The sequence below is a fragment of the Octodon degus genome, unplaced genomic scaffold, assembly GCF_000260255.1.
Source record: "Octodon degus isolate 3935 unplaced genomic scaffold, OctDeg1.0 scaffold00164, whole genome shotgun sequence".
In the NCBI taxonomy this organism is placed as follows: Eukaryota; Metazoa; Chordata; class Mammalia; order Rodentia; family Octodontidae; genus Octodon; species Octodon degus.
The window spans coordinates 762,359-771,316 of NW_004524740.1; the positions used below are offsets into that span (position 1 = coordinate 762,359).

The window sequence follows — 8,958 nt, forward strand, 5'->3', positions numbered from 1 at the left end:
TGGCCGTGACTCATCCACATAGCTGACACTGACAGAGGTTCTACAAGTCTGAGGTACAGGATCTCAGGATAAATCCTGAGGGGATTTCACTGACCTTATCAGACCAAAAATCTACAAGTCTTGTTGCATAGGTCCTGCTTTACCTTGGTCTTAACCATCCAGTAGAAAAGTATAAAAACGAAATATAAGAAGTTAAGTCATGCTGTTATGTTGAGCTGTGGGGAACTCAGGTCAACAATTTCTGACATTGCCAGTTCAGCGGAAGGCCCAATACTATTATGGGCTACTGGACTCTTTTAGAATATTTTGCTGAGTTTACACAGCTAGAATATTCAAATAACGGAACTTAACAAAAAAAGGGTATATGGATGAATGTCCATTTTGTATCTGTGTATTCACAGTGGTTAGGATAGATATATAGTTACAGTCTCTTCATGAATAGAATGATTTGTTCTAATGGTGTTTGTAAATAGGATATCAAGTCCGCTTCTTGTACAGCAATTAACCACTAAGAAGAATGTATGCAGTGTGTTAAGTATTGCAAGTGTCTTACCGATTTGATTTGAAACTGTCTCATTGCTATTTGTTTATCAATAAAATTATGGCAAAAAATAAATTATATTTTACCATAGAATTAAAAGCTTCATGATATAGTGATATATCCATGCCCATGTTTCTAGTGGCACAACTTGTAATACTTAAATTCTGGAAACAACCCAAATGCCCATCACCTGGTGAGTGGATAAAGAAGTTGTTGTTCTTTAATAGAATGGAGTACTAGTCTACCATAAGAAGGATACACATGAGGCATTTATAGGAAAATGGATGCAGTTTGAGATCATATTCTTGCATGAAATAGATCAGGCCCATGTGCATATACTGAATTATTTCTCTGGTGTGAGAAATTGGAAGTGTAAATACGAAAATATTGTTATTTATATTGTGAATTAGGAAGAAAATATTCAAAAGGGCAGGAGAATAAAGAGGGTTAGAAAAGAGAAAAGTAAAAATAAATGAGAAGATGGGAAGAATGGAAACAAAGCTTTTGTAAATGAGGAAGGGAGGGAGGTTGAAGGATTGTTGAAGGGAGACAGATCTATGAAAAAAAATGTTGTATCATGGACAGGTACAAATTCTCAATGATGAATGTCATCATTATGTATGTCTAAATTGTACCAATCAATTCTGGTTAAAAAAAGAAGTAGGCACAGGATGACTGCTTGCCTTTCTATGTCATAGCAGAATGTTCTGAGCTCAGGATTCCCCAAATGTATAGGGGAATGTGCTTTTCATTGTTGGTCTACTTACTATTGATTGTTGGTCTACCTAGAGTTATTGAAATTATATATAACTTTGTGAAGCACAAATGCAAATGATTTTGATCCGCCAGAAGAAAATCCCCAACTTTGCTTTATTATCATCCTGTAAAAATCATATTGATTTTGTACTTTAATTTAGCATTTTTGTTTCAGAATATCATCTGCAATTAACTATATAAATCTCTGTTTCTCCAGTGATCTTCGAATAAATTGAATGGTTCCCTCAGTAATGGGTTCAATGATATTTGAATGAGTCATTTTTAGCTATTTGAAGATATTGCAGCTGGGCATGGTGGTAATACTTATAATATCAGTATCTTGGGACCCTGATCTAGGAGGATTTCAAGTTTGAGCATAGCTTGAGCAATCTAGTGACTTAGGAAGAGATATCTTAAAATACAAAATAAAAAGACCTGTGAATGTACTTCAGTCCAGAGGCCATGGATAAAGACCAGTGTCTCTCTCTGTCTCTGTCTCTCTGCCTCTCTCTCTATGTCTCTTCTGTCTGTCTGTCTGTCTGTCTGTCTGTCTGTCTGTCCCCCTTTGTGCTGTGATGCTCTTGTTTCAATGACAGCACTTATCCTAAGTTGAATAATTCCCTCATTTCTTTGTCCTCTTAAACCTCAAGTAATGTAAATTAGATATTGCTCCCAAACAGCCCTGACCTAATGTATGAGGACTTGCCCCCCCAAATGCTGTAAAACAGGAGAAGCAGAGGCAGACAGGCCTGATATTTCAGAGAGTGGAGCTTATTGGGGGATTGGAAGCTTAGTTCCAGGTTGTAGAAAGGCCGGTTTGTTCCCCAAAATTTGAGTCTGAAAGTGGGGACATTTATATGGGTTAGGATAGAGGAGAATTCATTCTATCTGTCATATCTCTCATTTGTCTTAAGCTAACATTAGTGAATTGGGATATTTCTGGAGACAGGGCCTTGTTATAAAGCACCACATATCACTGTCATGAGAGTAAAAATGAATATATAAATTTATGCATTTATATGAATAGGGCGTGCTAACTAATTGTGCTTCAGGACCTCCATTTATTCATTTATCGTTTGCTGGAAAAGTATGAAGAAAAAAACAATTAGGTGATTCTGGGCACATCCATGCAGTTACAAATCAAGAAGCCTCCAGGAATGTCCATGCAGATACTGTTTATTAATCCATTTACAAAACAATAAGTTTTTTTTTTTTTTTTTAAAGTTCAACACAGGAAACTTCTACAAGATAGCTGGGACAAGAAAGCTGAAGGTCAGGTGGCTGGTAATTTTTGTCCCAATTCCAAGGTGCGTTTTAGTCTTTCCAGGTTTTTGGGAACTGAGATCTGGGTCAGGTTAAACTTGCAAATCTGAACTGTCAGATCTCTGGGGTCAGCACATACACGTTGCCCCTTCTTGGTGACAAAGCTGGAAGACAAGGAGGAGAGTAGTTATAAAGTGAAGAGTCCTCAGCAATGGCAACAAAGAGCCCCATCCTCCCAGTCCCTCAGCTTCCTCACTCAATGCAGCTTGTTCTTTCCATTCTCCGCAGAAGGCAGCTCAGGGCCAGGCTCCTCCCGGAGACCCTTTCTCAGCCCAGGGCACTCCCTAGTGACCCATGGGCATGTCCTTGGGCAGCTTGCTGCCTGGTTTCTCCTTCCTTGCCTCCCTTTCCTTTTCTTTACTAGAAATGTGTCATCTCTGGTGCCCTGCAGGCCTCTAATAAGGACATCAGCTGCCCCCTTCCCTGGCAGGATGGAAGGGTGGAACTTTTGGGGCCACCCGTCCTTCAGTGTCTCCCATTTAAGAGCCTGCAGGCTCTCCACAACCCACTATGGGTGAGTTTGGTACTTACATGACTGCTGGCAGGAAACACGCACTGCTTGTCTCATAAGAGTATCTCATGTTTTTACACCGGATCTTTTGTGCAGTGTAGGAGAAGCAGCAGTCAGCAGGATGGTGAAAGCCTATAGGTAAAGAAAGGGCCATTTGAAAGTCCAAGGCTGTTCCCTCAAGTCCAGTGCTGGGTATTGTGAGGGGTACTATGGAGACAGCCCAGGACTCAGAAGGGGTGCTTGCTCCCCCTTGGCCAGCATTTGCTGCTATGTCCCTGCCTCAGAGCCTTGCCAGGTGGAGCAGCATGTATGAGGCCCCTGGGCTGAGCCCCAGCAGTGCCAGAGGCCCCCCTTGAGAAGGGAAGACATCTGCAGACAGGTGCAGGCATCGGAGAGCACACCCTGCTCCAGGGGGCTGACTCTCAGGTCAGCCAGGTGGGTAGAGAAAAGGTATCTTTGGAGCAGGTACTGATCTCTTCTCCTTATCTTTCCTATGGATTGGAAGTACCCTTAGGATGCTTTTGTTCTCCCCCTATTGGGAGGGGAGATGAATCCTGGGGCAGATCTGTACCACTTAATGCATTTAAGTATCTAGCATGTCTGGTCATTTACCATAATGAAATCGTGAAGGTCTGAATCGCTCCTTTGATCTCAGGGGTACATCAAGATTAAGTTGTGAAGGTCTGAATTGATGCTCTGATTCCAGGTATCCGCTGATCTCTGAATCTAAAAGATGCAACAGCATGAGAAGAACAATGACGAGGAGGCCACATGTCCCCAGCATCTCCACGCACCATGTTTCTCACCCTCAGCCCAAGGAAAGAGACTGATGCTGGCTCAGTGTTACCGCTCTGGCCCTAGGCAGCCTCTGCATCTGTTTGCTAAATGAATGCCCTGGAACCCCCCAGGGATCTTTTAAAAATCTTTGAGGGTAGGCCAAATAGCTCAGTGGATTAAAGCACCTGCAAGCAGGCACAGGGACCAGGGGTTTGATCCCCAGGCCTGCCATGCCAGTCCTGCTCCCAAGGTGTGCTGAGACAGCAATTGAGACTGGGTGTGGTGGCACCTGCCTGTAATTCCAGCTCTTGGGAGGCTGTAAACAGGAGGATCACTATGAATCCAATCTAGTAGTGAGACCCTGAACACCCTGTAAACCCTTCCCTAAAATACAAAAAAAAAAAAAAATCTTTGAGACGTGCATATTTTTAACTGACCGTGAAATACTGAAAGCAAACTGCAACCTAACAAAGGTGAGTTAAATATCTGCATCATGTGATACAGCGTACAACTCTTCCTATGCACTTCTGGACTCCCTAGGCCTCTGGAAACAGCAAGTTGTTCATTACTTTCTTGGGTGATACAGTGTCCATAAAGTGAAGCGAGGCTACTTACAATTTTTTTTTTTTTTTACTTAGTACAAATATTTGTATGTTTGTTGTGGAAATATTTCTATAGTTCATTAAAATCGGCTTCCAAGACCTACCAAGGATAAGTAACATCCAGGCTTCTAAATATTATAGCAATACACATACAACTTGGAATTTATCATGTAAACCAATTGTAAGTACTTAATTTCATAGTATCTAAATATATTCAAGCTTTGTGCAACTAACATTGGTATCCAGTCATACTTTTTTTTTTCAATTTGCAAATCTCAGTTTTGTATGTACTGAATTCTGACCCCCAGTCTTTGGAAACCACCTGTTTATTTTCTATCTGGAGGAATTCCAGTACTCTAAGTGACTAATATGCATGGGATCATACAATGCTTGTCTTTTACCTATCTGGATTATTTCACTTAGCATCATATCTTTCATGTTCCCATTGTAGCATGTCAGAATTTCCTTCCATTCCAAGGCTCCATAATACTTCATTGTATGTTTTCCTCCTACATTTTATTTTTAAAAAATGTATCAGTTATTTAATTAGGTTCTTAGTAAGAAATTTACAACACTAATATATGAGTATAAATTCCATTTGTCAGAGCAAAAATGGATCACAGGTAGCCGTGGAGCTGAGGAACAGCTTTGATTTTTGCTAAAATCTCTGAGTCCATTACTTTCTGATCCACCTTGAGCTGCTCTGAAATCTGGTATCTCTTTGTGTCAAAGATCTCGCCCTCCTGGTGTCTGGGTTTCCACAGCTGCTTCTTTTTAAAGTAAGCATCAGTGGGGTGTTTGGGAATTTTTACTTTGCGGATACCAAGTTTTGTAGAAGTGGTAAGGGCAAATTTCTGGTGTGTTCTTCGCAGAGGAACATGATAAATGCTAAGAGGCCCAGTCACAAGTAGCAAGCCACTGGCCAACTGCGTCAGGAAGACCACTCTCTTGCCTCTGTGATGCCTGGTGAGGATGATCAAGATGGCGCCGGGAGTGATGCTAGCTCAAGTTTCCTCACATGCTGCCTGAAGGGTTTCTTACCATAGCTCAAGAGCTTTCAGGGTACATCTTTCAGTAGGGCAGTATCTAGACATTTTTCAAAGCTTAAGCACCCAGGTACCTCCATTTTTGTTCCCACCAACTGGTTTTGTGATAGTAGCGAGAACTTTCTCCTTTTTCTTCTGAACCTTTGATTTAGCAGCTGTGTACTTCCTCTTGTATAAAGCCTTTCCAGAATACATAGCAGGTTGGGAGTATCTACCAATTTCTCTGACCAGGACAGGATTTCGGCTGCAGTGGCGCTACCCCTTCCTAGACTTTTTTTGCCTTCACCTAAGCCTTTTTACCAGCACCACTGGAAGCAGCCTTCTTGGCTTTGGGTTTCTTCTCTTTTTTAAATTTATTTATTTATTTATTTTTCGGAACCGGGGATTGAACTCAGGCCCTTGCGCTTGCCAGGGAAGCACTTATTCCACTGAACCATCTCCCCGGCCCCTCTCTTTAGTGGCTAGCTTCTCAGTTTTTTTGCCTGCCATCTTACAAAATGGAAAGAGCTTTTTTATTTTAATTAATTAATTTTTTTAAGTCCTTTTGAGACAGGTTCTCACTACACAGTGCAACCTGGCCTGGAGCTCACGTTGTAGCCCAGGCTGATTTGGAACTCACAATGATCCTCCTGCCTCAGCCTCCGGAGTGCTGGGATTGTAGATGTGAGCCACTGCCTACTACATTTTAGTTCCCTATTTTCCCACTGATAGACATGTACAATGCTTCTACCTTTTGCTTATTGTCAATACATGGGTATATTAAAATCTTTCCATCTGTCTGTTTTCAATTCTGTTGGGTATATACCCAGAGGTGGAATTACTGGACATTATAATAACTAACTTTTAAAAAGCCTCAAAACTTTGAAATCCAAAATTCAAGTAACCCCAAAGATTTTGCATAAATTGTAGAGCTACATTGCTATAATTAGGCAAATACAGTTAAACTTCTTCTAACCCTCCCTTCCATTTTTCTTCCCTTCCTTCCTTCTTTAATCCTTCCTACCTCCCTTCCTTCTTGCCAATTTTCTAACTTAAATTTAATTTCCATAATTGACTGTATCACAGAATAAAGTAGCAGAAAAAGAATAAATGTAGCTTTTAAATTATTATTTACATTTCATATAAAACATAATGAATAAACTTGGCAATAAGAATTCAGCTACCAACTTTGCCCAGCAATTGCTTTCCATCATTTGCAGCTCATTTTCTCTATACAGAGAGCTCTTCAGATCTGGAAGCTCCACGTCTGTGCAGTGAGCCAGATGCGACTTCAAAATATTATTTAAAAAGTGTATCAGGACTGAACAGGTAAAGACTTCTTTTAATACTTTTCATTATTTTTTTTTTCATGGATTTCAGGGATTGAAACCAGGGCCTTTACCCTGAGCTATATTCCCAGTCTGTTCTGTGTATTTTAGTTTTGAGGCAGCATTTTGCTAAGGTGACTGGGCTGGATTCAAAGTTGTGATTCTCCTGCCTAAGTGTCCTGAAGTTCTGGGATTATAGGAACGCATCACAAAAGATCAGCTTTGCTACCTTTTGTAACATTACAGCCTAACAACTATTTACTAGAATTATCTTGTTTCATGTATTACATGTAATCAAGAGTTTAAGTACAGGAAGTGGTGTACACCATAAAAAGATCTGAGCACCTATATCTTTTGTTATCTGTTTGGGGGCCAGAGATCATTCTCCAAGGACAGCCAGGGATGCTGTATGCCCACGTGAATTTGATTTATTGAGGTATTAACATGTGTTGTACAATGCTTGATATGACCTGGGGTGGCTTGCATAAAAAATTTTTAAAAAACCCTCAAATGCTTTAGTCTTTGCATTACTGCTTCCATAGTATCTCCTATCCTAATTCTACTGCTTAGTAGTTGTGTGATCATAAATAAGTTATCTCATATTTGTAGGCCTCTTTTTTCTTCATTTATAAAACTAAAATAGTTCTCAAAACAATAAGATTACTGATGTCCCACTGTTTTTCCCCTTTAAATAGGGCTAATTCAAGTTCTTTAACCTATCTGCTGTACAGGGTTGTTAGGAGGCATAAATATGTTGACATCTCTAAAACATCTGCAGCAGTGCCTGCCCTATGTACAGGAAATATTAGATACTTTTCAGTTGTTAAATAAAAAATAGGAATGGTTAGGTGATGTGGGGCAAGTCATTTCCCTGGACAGTCTTACTACTTCCTTTCCAAAATGATGGATTTATGATTGACTGTGTACCAGTGTTCTAGAATTATTATTTCCCCAAGTAAGATCAAGTTATGTATAGAGTTTTCCCAGAGAACAAAGACTATCGAGGGAAGGATGTCTATTCCCTGCTGTTGCTTTCAAGTAAGTTTCATGAGATCAAGAGTAGCTGTGGGGTACAGTGGTGCCCCTCTGTATCTCCTCCCTAGACTTTTACTGTGGCCCTGGCCTCCAGTAAGAACCTCATTTGACTCACCATATACGTCGTCATCCTGGGCTTCAAGGGCAGCTGCTATGATGAGGATGGCAAGGGCAGCCGTGGACATCATGATCCTCATGGTGAGCAGGCAGAGTTGGCCTGAGGGCTCTTGGGCTCCCTGCCTTCTTAGTCTGCCTTTCGAGGTGAAGATCAGGAAGTCAGAGCAGAGGTCAAAATGCTGTTCTTTGCTGCTACATCCTAGTCAGCCCACGATTTCTAAAAGAGGGAACAAAGGCTGAGCACAGAACAGGAAGCAGAGGGCCAAGCCTGCAATAGGAAGTGAGTGCAGAGGTGACTTGGACCGTCCTGATGGAGTTCCCTAACAGTCCATATGGCTACTGGAAAAGAGAGTAAATATTTTAGGATGGATCCTTTGTAACATTGGATTCATTGGTCCTCTAAATTGGGGTGTTCTGAACCCCCAGAACAGACTGACCTTCCAGTTCTTAATAGCCTGTGAATGCAGGCTCCTTAGCGAGAGCTGTAACTTGTAAGCCGGGTTATGCGATTCTCCTCTGTGTCTGGATAGGCTTGAATCCCTCCTTTCTCACACACTCCATCTAATTCATTAGCAAGTACTTTTGGCTCTACCTTCAAAAACATACACTGACTCTTTTCTTTTTTCCACAATAAAACGGTATTTTATTTATACTTTTGCAAAGTTAGTAACATGTGACGCAAGGTTTCCTAGTGACTAATAGCTGACTTTAACTGACAGGATGTTTATCTTAGGACTGAGGTAGCTTGTTTGCTTTAGGCACTGGGGTCTAGTGCTGCCTATAAACATTTGATCTGTTTTCTAGCTTACCTGGCTCCTAGCATAACCACCTTTTTTTGTTTTGTTTCATCAGAGATGGGTGTTCCATTCCAGTTAGTAAATCTGTGATTGGAGAAGTCTTCAAAAGCCCTTTTCAGTTTGATGCCAGTCCAAAGACTGTAGGT

At 40.9% G+C, this 8,958-nt stretch overlaps 1 protein-coding gene across 4 annotated transcripts in view; it reads right to left on the minus strand.

Annotated features, from left to right (window-relative positions):
• Positions 1–8,612, minus strand: part of LOC101580430 (C-C motif chemokine 15-like) — a 58,523-nt gene extending 49,911 nt beyond the window's left edge. The window contains exons 1-5 of one of the 4 annotated variants that reach the window (XM_004643053.2): positions 8,453–8,612; positions 8,014–8,147; positions 3,744–3,857; positions 3,152–3,263; positions 2,456–2,724 (exon numbers count right to left, since the gene is read on the minus strand). In XM_004643053.2, coding sequence (XP_004643110.1) covers positions 2,571–2,724; positions 3,152–3,263; positions 3,744–3,857; positions 8,014–8,095 — 462 coding nt within the window. In that variant the 5' untranslated portion in view covers positions 8,096–8,147; positions 8,453–8,612 and the 3' untranslated portion in view covers positions 2,456–2,570. Of the gene's footprint in view, positions 1–2,455; positions 2,725–3,151; positions 3,264–3,743; positions 3,858–8,013; positions 8,233–8,452 lie in introns of those variants that run through there. The other 3 variants (XM_023703110.1, XM_023703108.1, XM_023703111.1) reach the window with 3 other exon arrangements.
• Between the last annotated feature and the right edge of the window lie 346 nt (positions 8,613–8,958).